The 21473-nt window shown below is 29.1% G+C and overlaps 1 protein-coding gene across 3 annotated transcripts in view; it reads left to right on the top strand.

Moving 5' to 3' along the window:
• The window catches only part of LOC111639278 (palmitoyltransferase ZDHHC15-like), a 76440-nt gene that overhangs the window by 6877 nt on the left and 48090 nt on the right, over positions 1-21473 (top strand). For all 3 annotated transcript variants that reach the window (XM_023385131.1, XM_023385125.1, XM_023385116.1), the window contains exons 2-4: positions 12192-12218; positions 16877-16971; positions 20655-20775. In XM_023385131.1, the coding sequence (XP_023240899.1) occupies positions 12192-12218; positions 16877-16971; positions 20655-20775 (243 nt within the window). The remainder of the gene's footprint in view (positions 1-12191; positions 12219-16876; positions 16972-20654; positions 20776-21473) is intronic.

Here is a 21473-nt window from a genome sequence, read left to right as displayed (position 1 = left end):
ATTTTAAAAGCTGGTGCACTTACAAAATAAAAAAATACCATGTACTGTAGCAACATTCTCATCCTTAATATGTCATTTAACCATAATGTAAGGATGCTTATTGTGCATGATCAGCATTTCACAGAACTTTTTCCATGTGTACAGAGCATGCCCATTCATTATGTCTGTCATTTTGTTTCTCAACATGTCACCAAACTTAGCTCCATGCAGTGGAAGCACCTAGGTGTTTTGTTCAAGAAGTAGTTTAAGGTAGCCCAGTCAACAGCTAAGATTCTTCTCATGGTGTTCTGGATGCCAAGGGATGTTGTTTTACTGGATTTCCTGGAAATTGGAACTGTAAATGCTGACAGGTAGATACTAACTAAAAAATAAACCCGTCATTCTACATTAGAGGCCAGGAATAGATGCATTCTTTAGTTCAGTTCTTAGTTGTCTTCCTTAGTGACAATGTATGACCTCACATGGTGGTAATAACACCATTCCATTTGTTAAATTTAGTTGGAAACATCTCAATACTTCCCTTAAAATCTGTACTTTGTGTTCAGTATCTTCCTTTTTCCAGCTTTCAAGGCCTTATACAAAAGCACTTCATCAGCAATAATGAAAGAAGCTGTTTGAAATTTTGTTGGTCTGTACTCGGGGCACTGATTTCTACGAGATGGATTTTTTAACCTGGTGAAGCAATACAACATATGCATTAATATGAATGGGGACTATGTCAAAAAAGTTAAGTAAGAATGTCTCTTCCTAATAACCATAATATATAGATCTCCAGAATAAAAATTCCTATTAATAACAGATCTAGAAAGCTTATTTTCAAACCTCTCTTGTAGAATGTAATGTCAGAAACATAAAGTAAAATAAAAAAGTTATTTAAATTATATTTCAGGATGTATGGTAGAATTTACAAAAAAAATAGATCTGTCAGTTTACAGAATAGGTGTTTGTTTTTTTTTTATGAATTTTTTTTTTGATGATTTTGGTGAGATCGTAAAGTATAATAAAATATATAAAACTGTGTTTTAAATTGTAAAAAATATGGTACTTAGTTGATGTTGACAGTAATGTTGACAGCTTGTCAAACTTGTTTGAATGTTTTTAGAAGTGTGAGATGATGCAATAGAATGACGACAATTTTTAAAAGAAAAGTTTAATTTAATGAATTAAATACAACAAACATTTCAGTAAGATTGTTAAGTTTTTTGGAACAAGTTTTTCATTTGAATGTTTATTTTAAGTAATATGGAATTAGAGAAAGATAAAAGCCCATAATTAAAAAGTAAATTGGAAATTTTTTTTTAGAGAAGCAATAATTTAGGTTTTAAACTAGGGTGGCCAAACCTTGTCATGATAGGATCAACATATCATGTATCAGAAATATGTGAGAGCCACATCCTATATTGGAATAATATTTTATATATAACCTATATATTGTATATATGTGTATATATATTAGGGATAGGGCCTGATATACGGGAGTCATAATAAACATCTAGAAGAGCTGCGGTTTGGCCACCATGGATAAGAATAGCAAAGTATAAGAATTTATACTTTTATAATTGAAACAAAAATTAAAACTGAATGCATAAGAATAAAACAGATATAAATTTATGTAAAATATGTTAACTACAGACTGAAATTATTCATTTTAAAATTAAATAATTTTGTGGAATACAAATTAGAAATTTTAAGGAAGTTTCTACTAAATTGATAATTGTGAAAAGGATTTTTATTGTCTATTTAATTTGTATTCTAAAGAATTATTTAACTTTAAAGTAGAAAATTAGAAAGATAATTATCATAAACATTTAACTTCTAACATCCATTTAAACATATTCATTGTTATTTATGTACAGTTATACACCTATATAATTGAAGTTTTTGATATTAACCTGACACAGAAGAATACAGTGAGGGACAGGGCCCAGTGCATCCAGATGACCAACATCTGGAAAATTCCTGAAGTTCTTGGAGCTGTGGACTGTCCCCTTAAGCATGTAGCCATCTGGCCATCCAGTCTGGGTTAGAAAATTTGTTGGTGTCAAGGCAGTAAAATAAAGTCACTCTTTAACAAATTTTCAGTGTTTCTCAAATCTCAACTAAATTTGGATTTTTCACATCATAAATAGCAACTATTATGCAGGACTGATGGAAATATTCACAGACAGCAGAGCTACACTGCATATTCTCAAGAATAAAACTGCCAACTCCAAGCATTATCCAAATCGCTGAAGCCATTCATACCAAACACAATGCTACTTTTCATTGGATCTTGGCCCACAAGGGCCATGATGGCAACGAACAGGCTGACAAGTTGGCTAAAGGGCAATTGATTCAAATACACCAGTAACTTACAGTAGGATTCCTCTGAAACACATCAATAAGAATATTAAAGACATCACCAATAGGCTATGACAGGAAGAGTGGCACAGTTCAACTATGTGATAGACACTGTTACAAATTCTTCCCCTCCATTCACAAGAGGATTAATAATAAATATTTCAAACCCTCTTTTGGTATCACCCAGTGTCTCACTTAGCATGGAAACTTTAACAATTACTGCTGCCGCTTTTGGAAAACCAACTCTAAAAATTGTGTTATCAACAATGACCAAGGAGATGATGTAAGTCATTTCTTATACAAATGTACCAAATATGAAAATCACCGCACCAGTTTGAGGCCACATGCCTCCATGCCAGCTACAACTGGCCTCCTAATGAAAAGAATTTAGTCACGGACAGTACTCTTTTTAGGGCGTTCAGCAAACCAGGACTCTCACCCAGATCACCTATTTATGCCAATATATATTGAGCCCAACCACATGAGCAATAATGACTTACCAGCTTCTACTGACATCAACAATGATAACAAGGACGAGAACAACTACTATGATAACGATGGCAAAAGTGATGATTCATTATTCTGGCTGTCAAAGTTCACACCCCAACTGTAGTCTGCAACTTTCCCATCAGTAATGAGCAGGACATTGTGTTGCTCATTCACCTCTGACTGTATATGAAGTTTTTGTGCTCTCCTCACTGCTTTGGTTAATTGTTACTTTCACTGCAATGTAACATGTTACTTGCATTCTATACTGTACTTATCCTTTGCATTATCTGACATGTTAGCACAGCCAATTTTCTTTTGTGTTTAACTTCCCAACCTTTTGTGTTCTCGCTCTGGTGGTGGGAAGCAGTGCAGTGTGAAGCAGCTTATGTGAATGATGCTCCTTACTATTCATATTTTTCCTATTGTAATACCAGCATCACTGTGTTTATTTTGTTGTGCTCGGGCTATTGCTTTGTGTATCTGCCTTTATTTCTGTTGTTATTTTTGTATTTTGTTTTTACTGCATATTTTGTTCTTTGTTTTCTATGTAGCAACCCATCCATTATTGTAAATATCTGTGTATTCATCCCATTTTCTTGTTTTTGTATAATTTTGGTCCTAATAAATACCGATGCAGCTCTTGGGGCCCCCTTCTCCTTCATTTCCACTTTCCAATCAATCTTTCTCTTTCTTTTTCTCCATCTTAAGTTCTTCCCAGCCTTCTTTCTTTTCAACCCTTAGGGCAAAGTCAGTTTACATAACAGACAACTTTCTAATCCTTTATAACAACAACAACAACACCATAATAATGCTGTGGTAAATTTTTTCTGCTTTGTGTTGTATAATTATTTATGTTAATGGTTAAATACTTCTTATACAGTAACTACCATATCCTTATGTTCTGTGACTTTTTGCATTTTAAATAATTCTTATTCTGTAGATTCTGATGGGTATTTGAAATGGTTGAAAATATGCTCTTTGTAAATAACTTCTAGATTGTAAGAGTTTTGTTTTATATATTTTTCTATATAGACAAAAATACAGCATCACTTTTTTGACATCAATTAGTTTAAATATAAAAATAAATGAAGTGAAATAAACTTTTAGAAACATAAATTATTTATAATGTTTATATTTAAATACCATAAATGTAATATTTTTGTATGAAATGGCTTAAAACACAGCTGCATATTTATTTTTTTTATATAGTTTTTGACCCAAGAATTCCTGGGACCAAATTTTGAGAAATTTCAAAATTATTCTTGTCTTTTTTCTTGGAAAACATCTTTAGACTTTTATAAAATTAAATTTATAGATTTGAAATAGAGATTTGTCGAATTTATTTTTATTATTTAATTTCGGTAAAATGTTATTCATTATCTATAACGATATTCATTCTACAAATTAATGAAACTATTTAACAACCACAATAAATATAGTATTATTTGTAATTTTATACATTGATATTTATTTCTTTTAAATGCAATAGAATGATATTATGTGATTGATATAATGTTAAATTAAAAGCAACAAAACACCATAGGTAGTCCAGGGAAAGCATTCAGTCGTATCTTGTGAAATCTCTTTCTCAAATATGTATGTCTTATAAATCATTATTTGGATGGCCAAGGTGATAAAGGCATTATCGTGTTGCTATGGTGACTTGGACTTTAGTCTATGTTAGAATCTCCAAGAAGTTTTTGTGGCTGAGCTGTTCGGGGTACTGTAAATCAGGCTCTGTCTCTCACTCAATTGTTCCTTGACCTGACCGAATTCATGATAGACAGAAAAGAAAGGCTTTTTTACTTCACATACATACAGGAAAGAGTTTTAAAAAAAGAGAACTACAAGTAATTTATGTACAGTACTTGTTATACTTGTACCTATCAGATCAGTTCATTCACGTAATTATCTTTGTGTGTAAACACTTTACTGCTGCTGATTTTCATATATCTTTTTGTTATGTTTAATAATAATTATAATACTTTTTGTTTACTTTGTATTTAAATTTTTTACTTTCTATGCATTACTTTGTTGAAATAAAATCTTTTTATTTCAACTTAAAACTGGTAAATTCATTACATAAATGTTAAAAGTGACAGTAAAATATACTGAAATAAAGTAAATATAATAATTAAAAAATAATTTTTATGGTTGAAAATGTATAAACTACAATTTGAAGAAGTCTGAAAACAGAAAAAGTAGCCAAAACTCAGAAACCTTAATTGTCATAATCAAACTATTAATTAAATTGATTATTAAATATTAATTATAATTAATTTTGTCAAAATAAGTATATTGCTATTTATTTTCTTGCAGATGATTTTACTTGTATTGAATTTGTTTATCAATTTGTCAAGTTTATTTTTTAACTGTTTTAATTAGATATTTATTTTGTCTGAATGTTAGATTGAGAATTTGCAATTGTTATAAGATACCGCGGAGGTAATTTTTATATCTGTCAAGACTAATAAAGGAGTGCCTTAAGATAAGCAATGACATATCTCTATTTAAGTTATCAAATTAAGCATGATTGTATGATGTTTATAGTTTCTGGCATATTTGAGCTTTTAGTTCCTGGAATATATATTCTTAAATTATTTAATTTGACATGTATATATTAGAAGAAAAGATAATAATTTTAACAAATGAAGTATAAATTATTGGATGGTCACAAATTAGAACAGAAGTCAAGAGTGAAATCTTGGTACGTGGTAAGGTACTAGTGAGCCTTCTTCGTGGGATAGATACTGTTAGTCTATACTGGGACTTCTTAAACTTGGGGTTGCAAAAAATTTGACAACAGTAAAATTTTGTACTACATATTTATGAAAGCAGAATTTTCAGCATTGACAACTATAAAATAAAATATTGTTTGAAAAATGTTGAAGATGTCTTGTCTCACAGTATCTAATATTCATCCAAGATTTAATTCTTTATATAAAAATAAACAAGCCCTTCCATCTCATTATGTACAGTACAAATTTTGCTTTTGTCTTTAATAAGTGGTAAAATAATAAGTACATCGAAAAATTATTTTATGATTTATTAATAGCAAGTGATTTTATTTGTATACCTATTCTATATACCTATATAACGAGGGTTATATAAAATTTTCAAATGGAAAAAGTTTAAGTAGCCCTGCTCTGTACTATTAATGCTGTTATTAAGATAATAGTAGCTGTCGTTATATTGTTGTAACTGTAACAACTGATTCATTCCTCTTGCCTGTGTCCACAGCAACTGTATTTGATCCAGTGCATTTTCGTTAGAGTCTATGAATACGAGTTTGAAAGCTCTAAGATGACTCCATGTTTTGTTTTTTTTTATTGATTTTCCTTCATTAAAGCTTTTTTTATTTTACTTGTTGAGTGACCTAGATAATATTTTATTACTGAATCACGTATCTTTTTTTTACAGAGAAAATAAAGATTAAAAAGTTGAATAGTTAAGTTGTAATAATGAAATAGAAAAAAGTGGTATTGAATACATTGATTAGTGTGTATGATTTGGCTCTTGAAAAATACACTAACAGAGCTTCAAATGATTGCTAGAGCTGTTCAATAATAGATATGATATTAATTCACTCATCAAAGAGGCATTGTATTGCTTACAAAATGGTAGTCATCATCCTGTTAAGCAAATTAAAGCCATCAACAGAACAAATTATTAGAAATTGTCAGTCAGAATGTAAAATAAATAGATCAACAAGAAGGTGAAATTTTTATCTCCAGACAGATTTTTCAGAGAGGAAGACAGAGTAATCAGAGTGACTGTTTATTATTTGGCTTCAAAAATTATATGACGTATCCTTCGAGGATATATATGGACGGTCTTTAATGAATTTTATTTTCCACTAAAGCTTATTTGTTTCGTAAAACTTAATACTAATATATTTTGGATTATTATACAGTAGAAACTTGGTAACTTGGGATTGGGAAGGTTTCGAATAAGGACAATTTCAGTTTTGGTAAATTATCTCTAGTGCTTTATAACTTTGTATTTATGGAAGTTAATAAGGAGAGAGAATGTTTTATATTCTGATGAAATTATATTTTGTTAGAATGTAGTTATCTCCTGATGTTACAACATACTGGAATATTTTTGGCAGTGTTTCAAATATGTTAAAGCTTTCTTTTGAATGCTGATTTTATTTTTCAAAAATTTATTCTTTATGACATTTGATCTGATGACAAAATTTAATAGTGAATGCTTATGTTATTTTTCCAAGGACTTCTTTAATTTAGAGTTTGCATTTGATTGTGTAAGTTATCGTAAAAGTGTTTAATTTTTTATTATATTCTCACTTAAATTTAGTAAAAATATTAATTATTATTAGAAGGTAGCAATTGTGAGATTCAATCATTTATAACTGATGTGTAACACGTTTCAAATTTGGAAAGCACTATGGAGCAATAAGAATTTTTATTAAGAAGATTGACATGTATCTACAGTATATGAGTTAAGGTATATAAAGTTTCAATATTAAAAAATCATATTTATTCAGTTTTCGAAAAAAACGTATGATATAATTGACTATTGTAATGAAACAGTAATATTTTTTTTCTCTATATTATCAGTAGCAATATTTTCTGATTAGGGATTACTGGTGAGTTTTTGGCAGGCTGTTCTATGATCCAAACTACATACTTTCTGACCATGAGATTAGAAATGTGTTGTATGTTAAGCCATTCTTTTATTAACCATTTTAATTATATTGACTCGTATTTATTAATTTGCATTTTATTGTTAATTGGTGGCATTTAATCAAATCCTGGCCTATTATTTTGTACTCCATCTTCCTCTCCTCTCTTGAAGTTTCTCACATCTAGCAAACATTGTATAGCAAACTTGAATTAATTAAAAACTCTACATTTGGATTCTGTAAAAGTAATAGGTTTACATTTAAAAAAGATAATTCAAAAATATTGATTTGGTTTTTTTCAGAGGTGGAAAGCTTAAAAAAAGCTGATAATCTCTATTTGTTGAGCAAAACATCAGAAATAGTGTCAAACTTTAAATATTTGAACATTTATTTTTCTTCTCAAAACTCATTTTGAAAAGATATTACTAGATTATAAACTGAAATTGTCAAATATAAATTATTAACAAAAATGGAAACATTTTGAGAGTTATTTCAGAGTTTTTAACTCTGTAGTTGAGTATAAGCTATCTATTCCCAATTTGGAATGAACCAGTGCTTTTTTAAATGGATTTTTCATTTAAATTGTTCAGTTTCTGGATCCTTGATAAGATCCAAATTGGGTAGAACACCTCTGGCAATTTGCCTTCTTACGAGTGTTTTTTGTTTTTGGTTCAAAACTTTTAATTTACCAGAATGTGGTTTTAGAAAACTAATTTATAATAAATTAATTATAATATGACAATCATTCTTTATACAGTAGAGATATGGCCACTTGTGAATTAGAAACGAGTTGTAAATGACTTTGGGTTTTCATATACATACCAATCTCAACTATCAGATAATGAGGTTTATTTGTCAAATTATTATTAGTTAAATGACATATTGGTTATAAGATAGAATGCAAATTGGACGCTTCTTTTTTCCAAGGGCTATGCATTATAACTTACTGTCTGATTTAAATTATATGATGAAGTCTCTAGTGGTACAATTTGTGGCTAAATAGATGTAATATATTTTTGAAAGATAAAAGAATAGATATTATGGAAAGTACCAAATGTTCTCTTTGCATTTTAGTTGTTAAAAGTATTAAGAAGCATCTGTTTATTTCATCTGAATTGCTTGAATATCTACAGGATACCAACTTTCTCTTTGCTTGATGATAAAATAAGTTCCCTCACATTATACAAAGTGTACATGTTCTTTCAAGACTTTTTAACTCTATTACAATAAATTTGTTACCTGTTAATTTTGTGTCAATATTCTTTATAAATAATTGTTTTATGTATGTATTCATTATGTTTATATATAAGATGTAGGGTAAATTCCAGTATGCATGTCTTAGCCACAACCAATGCACTAGTAAATCAGCACTAAACCAATGAACTTGTCAGTGAATATTGGAACACATTTTAGTATATTGTAGTTCATTGATACACTGTTTGATGCTTACTAGAATGTACCCATATAGTATTTTTTGTATATTGGGTTGTTGAGAAAGTAAGTTTGTTTTTTTCCCCGTGAAAAAAACAACATTTTTATAATAAATAAATATTTTATTGAATTATATATCGACCATTTTGGTCAAATACCTGTTGTCCTCGTTTCTGGTAGTAGCATGATTTCACATTCATAAAAGTTTTGATCGTTGCTTACAAAAAACTGATCCAAGTGATTTTTGACATTGTCATTTCAAGTAAATGTCTTACAGTTAAAAAAAATTTATATAGACTGGAACAAGTAATAATCCAAATGTGCTCGATCTGGCAAATATGGTTGGTGTGATAGCAGGTTCCATCTATCAATAAGTTATAACAGTTTCTGACGAGTTATCAAACTTGTGTGAAATTTGACATTATTGTGGTAAAACACTACACCTGTTTTGTCCATCGATTCTGGCTGCCTTTTCTGTTTTATGATATTACTCAATTTATTTACTCGATGGCAGTACACTTTCGAATCAATTGTTAAATTGTCTGGTTTGATTGATAAATTGTTAAATTGAAAGCTCCAAAAAAACAATTTCTTTAAAATCCCACCAAAGAGAGCATCTCTCTTTAAGAACATGTGGAATCCACGTATCAAGCTTTGAAACGAAACCAATTTGTTTCAAGTAATCATAAACAGTTTAATTTGACAAATTTAATCTCTCATTGATTTCACGTGTTGTTATTCAGCAGTTTGCTTCAATCAGTGTCTTTATTTTCTTTTCATTGGCTTCAACTGGCCATCCAGAACGTGGTGCATCTTCAATATTGAAATTGCCAGAACGAAATTTTGTAAACTAGTTTTGGCACTGTCATTCTGTCAACACATCATCTCCATACATGTATCCCAATTTTTTCCTTGCTTGAACAGCATTTTGATTTTTTGGTAATAAAAAAGCAAAATATCCCGAAAATGCTGCTTTCGATCTTCCATGTTTGATGGGACACAAAAAAATAAACAATTGCACAGAATCAAACAAAATTTTTTACAAATAAGCCTTAAAATGCTAGCTGTCAAAATATATATAAACAATACGGTTTAGAATGAAAATGGCGGAAAAAATACGATTAATCCGTCTAGTAGTAAAAAAACGAACTTACTTTCCGAACAACCTAATATAATAGTTTAAATTGTTTTTTTGGGCTGCAGTTTGAAAAAATTGTAGACCTATAAATTCCCACTGTTGTCTGTCTGTCCATCCTTCCCTAATTTCGAGAATGAAGTTAGATATATGAAAGTGAAGATCAGATATAAAAAGCTTGGGCAGGAGGCCCCAATTAACTACATGTGAACTTTTAATGCAAATTGAAACTCACGTTATTTCAATTCAAAATGTTTCCCCCGAAAATGATTAATAGATGACCGGCACGACTCTATTGTTAAAGGAAAAGTATGATATACAGGGACAAGACACTACAGTACTAATTTGAGGTGGAGACTGGCAGATCTAGGTTTTTCGGAGCATAGGGCTTATTGAAATCCAATGGGGCCCCAATTTTTGTTTATACAAATAATACTATAAATTATCATTATTATTATTAATATTAACTATTTTTTACTATATGGTAAGTGCTCATTGTTAATGAAAAAGTATTAAAAATTTATGATGATAATTCCATTTTTGTGGGATAATAATTTGATATTTAGAATCTACAGTCAATAAAAAAAAAAATTGATTTTAACAACACATTAACACCACATAGCAAGCAGGATTTTAATTGTCCAGATCCTTCTTGATGATGGCCACTTTGGTTTCCAAGTCTCTATTTATACGTCTAAGTTTATATTTCCAAGTCTATATTTGTTTCCAAATCTATATTGTCCTTGATAAGCCATGACTAGTGACTGCCGCTGGGCAACCACAAATCATCCACAAATGTGAGATGACATGATCGACGTCTAATTGTCAAGAGAATTTTACATTTTTAAATAGAAATCAAATGGGGCTAGCATCTAGTTTGAATTAAGAGGAAATTCAAATTATACAAGTTCAAATTAACAAGAGCCTACTGTAGAGGTGTCAAACTGGTGGCCCCAGTGTGATTTTTTTGTGGCCCACGCCACGATGCTCTGAAATTAAATAAAACGGCTTACAGATCAAGATTAATTGATAAACATCTATCTGCCATAATGAAGATTGTTCGCAGTCTTTGAATCCAGATATTGGAAAACTAGGAGGAGGAAGATATTGCTGGCAAGTTTCCGGTGAAAACAATTAATTTTAGTTTTATAAATATGTACATTAAATAAAATAAATGTTTAAATAAAAGAAATACTATAGCAATTATATATTGTTGAGCTGAATTCACTGAACTACATAATGTGTTTTAATTGTCCTATCTATATTCCTGCATTCTCACTTCAAATTATAATTTTAAGAAAATTTGTAAATGTGGTGTGGCCCGTCGTTTAAATGAGTTTGAACACATCTGGCCTACTGTATTGCATCACTTCCATTACTTCTTCAATTCCATTCTTTTTTTTTTTAATTAGTCTACTAAAGGCAAAGGCATCAATGGTCTTATCTCAGCAAAATCCATTATCCAAGCTTGCTTTTATTTAATTTTTTATGAATACCTAGATATTGAGCTTAGTTTAATGCGTATGGTGTGAGGTCACACGACATTGCAAAACAATAGAGAAACTCACGCAAGTTGAAAGTAGTTACAATGTGATTGCAGCATCGTAATAGTTAGTGTAGGTTAGATATTAATTTTATGAATGAAATGCTTAATTTTAAAATACTGTGTTAAATTGTGTAAATCGAGAGTTAAGTATAATACACTAAAACAAGATTAGGTAATTAATGGATAAAAGTATTAATTAAAAAACAATGTTTTTTAATTAATATTTTTAACAGTTTAAAATAAGCATTGATTATTTTGTTAATAATATACAAGTATAAAAAAACTTGCAAACTTTCATGGAATGTAATGAAATTTTTTTTAATGTAGAAATTACATTAAAATTCATATAAAATTTAATTTAGTTTAATGTAAGTTTTATTTAATTTTTATTTTTAGATTAAATATTTTTTCATATTAATAATATTTATAGCACTTAAAATACATTACAAAAGAATATAAAAATTGACTTCATTCATAAACAGACTTAATGTCTTTCTGTTACAACCGTTACAGCTGTTTATATTTATAAAATTTAGTTTTTAATGACTTAATTATAATACATTTTTTGTTCTAATTAAATGTATTTTTTTTTTCTTTAATTTTAGGTACAGTTAATACTGTAATTGAAACTGGTAAGTTTTATTTTATATTTTAATGAAATGATTTAATTTTGATATAAATAAAGAGCATTGTAATTACTGTCAGAAGCTTGTTTCTCATACATTTTTATAAAAGGAAATTATTAACAAGTTTTAATTATTCTAAATTGGAACTGTCTTATTTAACAGTAGTAATGGCAAGATTCTAGCTATGAATGAGGCAGTCAAGACTTCATCATAGCTGTAGACTATGCCTGTTGGAGTAAAAAAGGCAAAGGAATTTGGTACAGTCTCAAAATAGGGAAAAATTTTAAACTGAAAAAATCCATATCTACATTTATGAAACCAATGCTAAAAATCAACTGTTTTCCATGTTACTAGCGATAGCTAAGAGCTCATAAAACATGAGAAATGTCATAGTGACGATTCATTCCGGGGCACAATCGTAGTCATGTTGTGCATTCCATTAAGCCTATCGCAGGTTTAACAAGAGTAAAATTCAGGAGACTACACTTGGTCCTTTGTGAGATATAGACTATTGATTCCTTTTGACTTTTTCACTCCTATGGGCATAAAATACAGCTCTGATAAGGTCTGAACTGCCTCATTCAGAGCTAGAATCTTACAGAAGTAATTTTAACTTAAGAATACTTCAATAGTTAAAATTAAATAGAATGTTCTATTTGTGGAAAATCATCTAAAACTGATTTAAAAACCTGATATGGCCTCTGTCAATAGGCTGAAAATGTTTTGTTAAAAAAAATTCTCTCAGAAAATGCTCAGATGTTGTAGTAAGTTTGAAATGCTCAGACGTTGTTGTAAGTTTGTAATCTCTCTGCTGAGTACTTCTGGACTGAATTTCAACACTAGCCTTAGCCTATAAGTTATATAGAAAATTAGGAGATTGTAGGGTCTACCATAGTAACTATGATTTGAAAATTTGAAGATTACACAAATTCAGTTAGTATAGTTGTATAAGTAAAAAGGAAAGGAATTAGGATGAAATATAACAAGTGAGGGGAGTTTATTTTACAAGACAACCATACAAATATAAACATCTGTAAGCCCAATAATTATGTTAAAGCCAAACAATTGCTGGACTAGATTGGGATATATTACTGCTGCTATTAATTAAATGCTAAGTAAGTTAGCCTAGAGGTAGGTGTTAGGTGCCATTTCTTATTAAATTTAATAAGAGATGGCACCTAACGCTTACCTCTAGGTTAAATTACTTAGCATTTAATTATTAATAGTAGCAGTAATGTAGTCCGATCTAGTTTGACAATCATTTGGCTTCAAGACAACCATGTACTGTACATCATACATAATTGCATACTAGTACCAAAAACTTAGCACAGCTAACAATTATACGATATAAAGGTATGACCAGTAACTAATCAGAGGGACGAAAAGCTGTCGACCTCAGCCTAGTTCTGCTTTTATATGTAGGCCTACACACACCTAGATTTTCACTTATTTTTTTAATTTTATTTACAAAATGCCATTATAAATCTATCTGACACAAAGGAACTGTTCCACACTCTCTCTTGTGTATCATATTGCCATTTTGTTTATCTTAACACAAGATGGATGCAGAACCATTATTTTTAGATCAAATTTTAAAAATTAAATTATTTTAACATAGCTAAAAGTTAGTTTATTTTTCCAGTTAGAATTAAACTAATCATTAATTAAATTTGATCTAAAGACCTTAATTACTCATCATTACTCATCATAGACCTAATTCTGATCTATTTTAGATATGTTTTGGCTGTTATATTAAGCCATAGCCATTTATATCTATTAAATTAGTTTTAATATAGCCTAAAAATAATCCAGTAGCTTGGTTTTCAGTTCAAAATTTTTATTTTTTCTGTCTTGTGGCACAAAGAGAATTTGAAAACTACAGATAAATTATTTTTATGAGAAATTATCTTCTGATGCATCAGCTTAAGAAATCCAAAGAATGAAACCTTTTGATAATACTATGTATTATCAAAAGATAATACTATGTATTACTGATTATACAAATTCAGATAAGAAATTTAGTTTGTTTATATTCAAATGTTTCTTGCATAAAGAATAATTATGTTTTCAGCAAAGATATAATAAATCATTCTTTATAATAAAATTATTTTAGTAAACATTTATTCAAATGAAATTTTCTTGTCTGAATTTGTGATCTGCAGTAAAATATAGTAGCTTATATATATAATTTCTATTAGTATGCATTTTCTGTTATATCTTGATGCATGAATTTTAATATATGACTTATTGTGATAAATGAAACTATATACAGGATGACTCAGAAGTCAGTTAACCCAGATATGTACAGTAGTTTCCACTTAATTGGAACAGCTGTTTCTTTGGGACACAGAAAATAATCAGACTTTGTTTTGGATATTTGGGACACTAAGTCCCAATTAACTGGAATTCATTGCATTAAGATTATTTTAAGAATAGCTAAAATTGATTTGGAAACAAGTGACAGAGGCCATCCATTAGTTGTATGTACAATTTGAGGAGGAGAGAAAGTTGTGAAAAGTACATCATTGTACATCTGGAAAGGAAGGGGTCCTTTCCAGATGTACATTGTCTATGTGGAATGTTTTTAATGGCGTAAATGGCATATATTGTTATAAATCTACATACTAATTATGTAAATAAACTATCAATTATTTGCAGGACTTTAAATCATTTCTTTGGTATCAGGGAAGTCTATGAGCTATATTGTATACATAATTTAAAGGAGTGAAGTTTTGTCATTGTATATAACTGGAAGGTAGAGGGTCTAAAGTTGCTCATGCTTTGCAACCACTTCAAATTGATGAAGTGTTTTGACAATACATGTCTGTGACATTAAGATTTATTGAAGTCCACAAGTTGTTTATCGAATTTTAACAGTTTCTTCCTGCAATTTTTCTTTGTTGACAGCTTTTGAGCATCCTTTCGTTGCATACACTTTAGTGAAAAATTTTTTGAACAGAATCTTTTAAATTGCATTTGACACATTGGAAGTTTAGATGCATCTCCCTATACACAGTACAAATATTTAGCATTGTACTTTTTCCAAAACTCAAAAAAGCATAATATGCCAGATATGCAATTTTATCTGCATATATTTCGACTTGATTTTACCCAAACAAAACATGGAGTAAAAAGTTCAAAATAAGCTTCTAAACAAAGAATGCAATCTTATGTTAGCAATAATGCGTAAAATTTTACGACTGTTATAATTAAATCACACATCTGTATTAAGTAGTAACAGCCATTAAAAGTACACAGAAACTTTTCATTCAACCTAATAAAATTAATGGGCATATTTTGTTACTCTGTATTGCATGTGGGTATTTTTGGTTTCTTTAAATTATTTATTCATGTAAGGCTTGTAAACTATTAAGTTTGTGTTAAATTATAGTTAAAATTTATAAGTGTATTTTTGGGATCTGGAATGGATTAATCTAATTTACATTATTCCTTACGGGNAGGTGTGTTGACTTTATAACGTTAAAGAATCTGAGTGTGAATAGGAGAGTAGTAATATATTTGTTCTTTATGTCCTCAATTTTGTTAAGTTTTTCGAGAACAGTTTTTTGAGTTTCAATATCGCAACCACGAGAGAATTATTGGGATATTTTCTCAACAATATTATCTAATTTTTGGAAAACTGCTTTTTGAGCATCTAGAAAAGTCTGTGTGGATAACAATCGGTTCATTTCTTGGACAACTGTATCCAATTTCTCCAGCTTTTCAAATTTTTCAGTCAATGTACCATTCACCTCTTGTGAGCCCTCTAAATCTAAAGCCTTCGTAACATTCTTCTTGACAAAAGATGAGGAAAGTCTAACCTCATGTGTATTAGACGATTCTAACATTTTAAAGATAGTCACAGCCAAATTAATTACCTTTTCGAACTGATCGATAACATATTGCATATGTGTTCCTCTATGGAGTCTTGCTTTGTTATTATTTGAAGTATGCGTTTTAATTTTCTCTAAAATGCCATAAGCATTCATGCAGAAACCTTCCATAATAGCTGATCCCATTTTATAAACATAGATGTAAGATAAATAAGTAATAAAATATAATAATCTTTATCCCGATTTCAAATCTTTAAAAGTAATATTTGTCGCTAAAATGCCATAAGCATTCATGCAGAAACCTTCCATAATAGCTGATCCCATTTTATAAACATAGATGTATGATAAATAAGTAATAAAATATTTTACTGTTGTAATAATAATTTTCTTTTGATAGTTTAAATCTGTATGGGAGTAATTAACTAAAACACAAGGAATAGACTTGACAGTGCATGAACCAGAGATACTTATTACTATCCTGTTAAATTTCTTGCAACATATACTTGTGAGAAATGCTTAAATCTTTTAACATTAATATAATATGAAATTGAGGAACATTTGAGACTTTAAATAAATAAATAGTACTCATAATTATCATTGTTAATGTGACAAGTGAGTAAGACACACCAACTTGCACTGCTACCAAGTTGATTATGTCTCACAAATAAACTTTTCATTTGATAGCTTGGTATATCATTAATTTTCTTCATAAAAATACAATCATAATTAATAATTTACTTATATTTCTGTAAATACTTTATAAATTAAATCTTAATTTTTGAAAAAAATATTGCACATTGAAAATGTATTTTGTTTTCTTTTTAATTATAGTTTGCTACTTCTTTGTATATCATATATTATTCATCATGTTTATGTGGTCCTACTGGCAAACTATATTCACAGATGTTGGTGTAGTCCCAAAAATGGTAAGTTTTCCTAATGAAATATCCATTAGATCAGTGTTTCTCAACAGGGGCAATATCGCCCCCATGTGGGCGATTTTCCATGTTGAGGGGGCAATTAGTGACAATTTATATTTTGGGAAGGCAAAAAACAATTTTCTGGGTGATATAGTAAAACATTATATTAAGAATAATTAGATATTTTATTCGTTACATTCAATAATTAAACAAATAACATTATACTAGTCACTAGTCTATTCGATGCGGTACGAATTTGGCATTAGCCTTGGCCCTTGGCCTCGGAATTTTGAAGTGAAGGGGGCGATGGCTCGTTACAAGTTGAGAAACACTGCATTAGATTAATTAATGTATATGATCAAATGGTTTTATTAAACTTCAATTTGAAAAAACTGTAGACATTAGTATTAAAAAAGTCACAATTTTTGAGTAAATTATGACTGTTTTAAATTCAAGATAATCCAAAACATACCATATTTACTTGAATATAAGAGACTGTCAAATCTAAGACACACCATAATTTCTACATTTTTTTCTCCTTTTTTTTTTTTGTGAAAAAATTTCAACAGAACAAATTCTAATTGTGGAAATAAATATAAAAATACAACATTTTAACAAAGGTAAATACTTTGCTTTCATTACTCCTCCGTCGTTCTCTCCAGCGACAGTCCATAAAATTCACAAGTATGGAGGTGATCTTTCTTTAGAGACTACTGCCTCTGCAATAAAATGAAAATATGTTAAAAAGGCCTGCTCTGGTGCTTTTGCCATTGTCACAATAATACATTTAAGTAAAAAATAGTAAAGACAAAAAACATGGCCGACAGTATTACATTTAAATGTAGAAATAAAGGAGCGAATGAGAAAGGAAGAATAATGGAAGCAAAGTATTTACCTTTGTTAAAACGTTGTATTTTTTATTTATTTCTACAATTAAATGTAATACTGTCAGCCATGTTTTTTACTATTTTTTACTTAGAACAAATTCTATTTATTCCAAAGAAAGTTACATATTACTGTCTTCCATGGTATCAAAGTCAGAAACGTCTTCACTTTCCTTCTTGGGCTCTTCTGAATCTACGTTGGTTTTGATGCTTTCAGCTTCCCACGTGCAATCGTCCTTGCTGCTGTCTGAAACATTGAAAATGTGAAATTTCTCAAAAGAGAGCTGCACAACTTTTTCTAGTATTTTCATCCAAGAAACTTTTGACATTACTGTAATAGACTAATGAGACCAATCTAAGACAATCTCTTAAATATTTACTGTTACGATTATTGGTCTAATCAAAAGGACGTAGTGAAATTAGTGACAGTGAAATAACATGCGTGGTATTAGAGGTTGCTAATTATAATGTAATACATCAAATCTTAGTCAAATCTTAGATGCACCCTGTTTTCAGACACTAAAATCTGGAAAAAAAGTGCTTCTTGCATTCAAGTAATATGGTATGTTCTTTCAATAATTAATGCATTCTCATTCAGATGCACCCAACGAAACTTGAATAAAAACAACTTAAAATACATAAAGTAAATATTTAAAACCATGGCCGACAGTATTTAATTTTTGCCAATTTTTTATATTTTTTAAAGAAATTAAATACCGTTGTCCAAAATTTTAAATATTTACTTTATGTATTTTACTATGAAATTGGCTAATTTACCAGAGGATGCTGTTTTCATTACATGATGTTGGGCATAGCCTCAAAGGAAAGGTCGTATATAAGAATTCTGTTTTGGACTGTCGTGGTATGAATGACAGAAAGAAAGCGAAGATATTAGCAATGTTGTTATACTTTTTTATAACTTTTTAAAGATCTTAAAATAGTTTAATACTTTCATATAATTATTATATACTGGTATTACCATAATAATTGTTTTATAAAACCAGTTAGATAAATATTGTTTGTTTTAAATAATATAGAAAAAGTATTACTATTTACTGATAGATATATTGCCTATACAAAGAAAAGTTGATCAATGCAATTATAAGTAGATCTATATTCAAGAAAGTCTTAATCTGCTGAAAGATTTTGTTTGATGTTATGTTGTACTTAGTTGTAATTTTTGATTAATTACTACTTTAAATAATTTAATTATTTTTTTATTTAATTAAATGCATTTATGATGTATTTTTACAAAAGCACTAATTACTATTATTGTTTGTTTATTTATTAAAATAATTTTTGTCTCCATTCAATCATTTCAAAATTTTTATTCCTGAAATTGCTTTTTATATCTCTCTATTATGTTTTGAAGTTTAGTTGACAAATTTGTTAATTTTTGTAAAAGTTTAACAAATTTGCATAAATTTTTGCTTAAATGAAAGTTTTTATATAATATCAGTTATATATTATATATATAAACATCTCAAAACCCAATGTTGTTAATCAAAGCCAAACAATTGTTGTAACATACACCTTGCTGGAGTAAAATGATAGCTGGCTGAGTGCCATAGTGGGTGATCATAAATGCTGTTTGCGTAGGCATTCCAAATTGGTGTCATGAATAACCATGGATGATATCGAGAATTAAATATGGGTAGCATAACGGGCAACACGATTGCGTGGTAAGCGGGAGTTGCGGGTTCGAGTTCTGCTTTGAGCAGATTATTTCCTTCCAGAATATTCTAAATTATTTAATAAATTTTAATTTATTATAATTATTACATTTAATAAGAGATGGCACCTAATGCCTATCTTAAATACCAAATTACTTAAAATTTAATTATTAATAGTAGTGCAAAAGTTAGCCTGATATATTACAACAATCAATTTGCTCTATATTGTGATTATTTATAGATTTAGCATAGTGTTATGCCGAATTAAGTTACTCTTATAAGTAATTTTTTTTTAATGATAAAAATTCTAAGAATTTAATTGCCAAATACAAATTTTTTTATAAAATATTGCAAAGATTTTTAATTTCGAACATCTTCAGATAATTGGAATTAAAAGTTGTTACAACAGGCCTGGCCAACTTACAGTGGAGTGTGATCAACTTTCTTGAGTCAAAGTATTAATGATCTACCCCCCCTTTTTTTTTTAATAAAAACTTAATAATCTATTCTAATAAACCTTGGGTGATTATAAAACGTAGCTATAAAGCATAGTTTTATTTATTTATTGCACAGTAATTAATGTTTCAGGTTATGTTTTTTATAATGAAGACACTAAAGAATAAATGAAATGGCATAATTTTTTTTCACCACAATAACAACAACAAAAATTTTACTTTTTTTCTCTTACATGAATTATAACTTTTGCTTCTCTTTTGTGCACTCATTTTGCACTCAACTAAAATTGTTTAGTGTCAGCAAAACAGTTTCTAAAATAAAACTTAACCTAGCGATGACCTTTGACCACTTTATATCTTTTATGCATTAACTTAAACAGCACAATATTACCAACCCAAAGTGTAAAGTTTAAGGATTTTCCTGTGAATTATATGGATTTAATATTACTATTAAAATTACAAATGTTTTCTACATTTTAATAGAACATATCTGTGATTAATCAAATATGATTCCGCAATTGACTTGTTGGCCAGTCCTACTCTATAAAATAAAGATGGTTTTAATGAAAATAAAATGGTAATATTCTTGAAAACTTCTCTAGTTTACAAATATTATATTACTATATTATGGATCTAATTACAGTATTTCATTATATTTAATATAATTATTTTATTAGTTTAAGTTGCCCTCTTCAGAAGTAGAAAAATTTGAAAAAGAGACAAGTGAAGAAAATCAGCGAAAAATTTTAGAGAAATTTGCTAAAGAACTTCCTGTATCTTGCCGTGCCCTAAATGGAGGTATATTGTAATTTCAGTATTCATTTCATAATATAAATTAAAATATAAAATACATAAAATTTATACAGCAAAATTTACAGACAATATATACAGTATATATTTATGCTTTGTTTAGTAGTAATAAATATACCATAAGATCTAATTTTGTGACAGTCTGATCCACATCTTTATACTCAATAATCATGCCCAGTTTTCAGTAACTAATTACTTAAACACCAGATTCTTTGGACTATATTTAGGTTAATAATCTAATATGCATAACAGTAAATGGGTAAGTAGTAAAGCTATCCAGACTTTATCCAATCCTTGCCTTCACATTTACACTAGATACAGGGTTCCTACGCACCTGGAAAGTCAGGGAAAATCAGGGAAAGTCAGGGATTTTCATTATTTTTTGAAAAAGTCAGGGAAAGTCAGGGAATTTGTCAAAAATTATCAAAAAGTCAGGGAATTTGTCGAAAATTGTCAAACAGTCAGGGAATTTGTCTCCTTAACTGCGTTGTTGATTTGGTTTGCTGAATATAGATGACCAATCATAGCCATACGCAGGCGGCAAGAAGTAATGCTGCAATCTTTAAAACCCGAGATAACTCGGGAAAGTTCCATAGCGTTATATAAAACTCGGGCATTTGGGCCCTCCGAAAAAATTTTTGTTTTTTTTGGATGTTTTTTAAGTCTCCAAATTTTTTCAAAAATTT

Source organism: Centruroides sculpturatus, unplaced genomic scaffold (assembly GCF_000671375.1).
Source record: "Centruroides sculpturatus isolate CEXI.00-Female unplaced genomic scaffold, Cexi_2.0 scaffold186, whole genome shotgun sequence".
NCBI classification, from domain to species: domain Eukaryota; kingdom Metazoa; phylum Arthropoda; class Arachnida; order Scorpiones; family Buthidae; genus Centruroides; species Centruroides sculpturatus.
The sequence above is the reverse complement of the archived record's forward strand: the minus strand, read 5'-3'. Positions and strand labels throughout refer to the sequence as shown.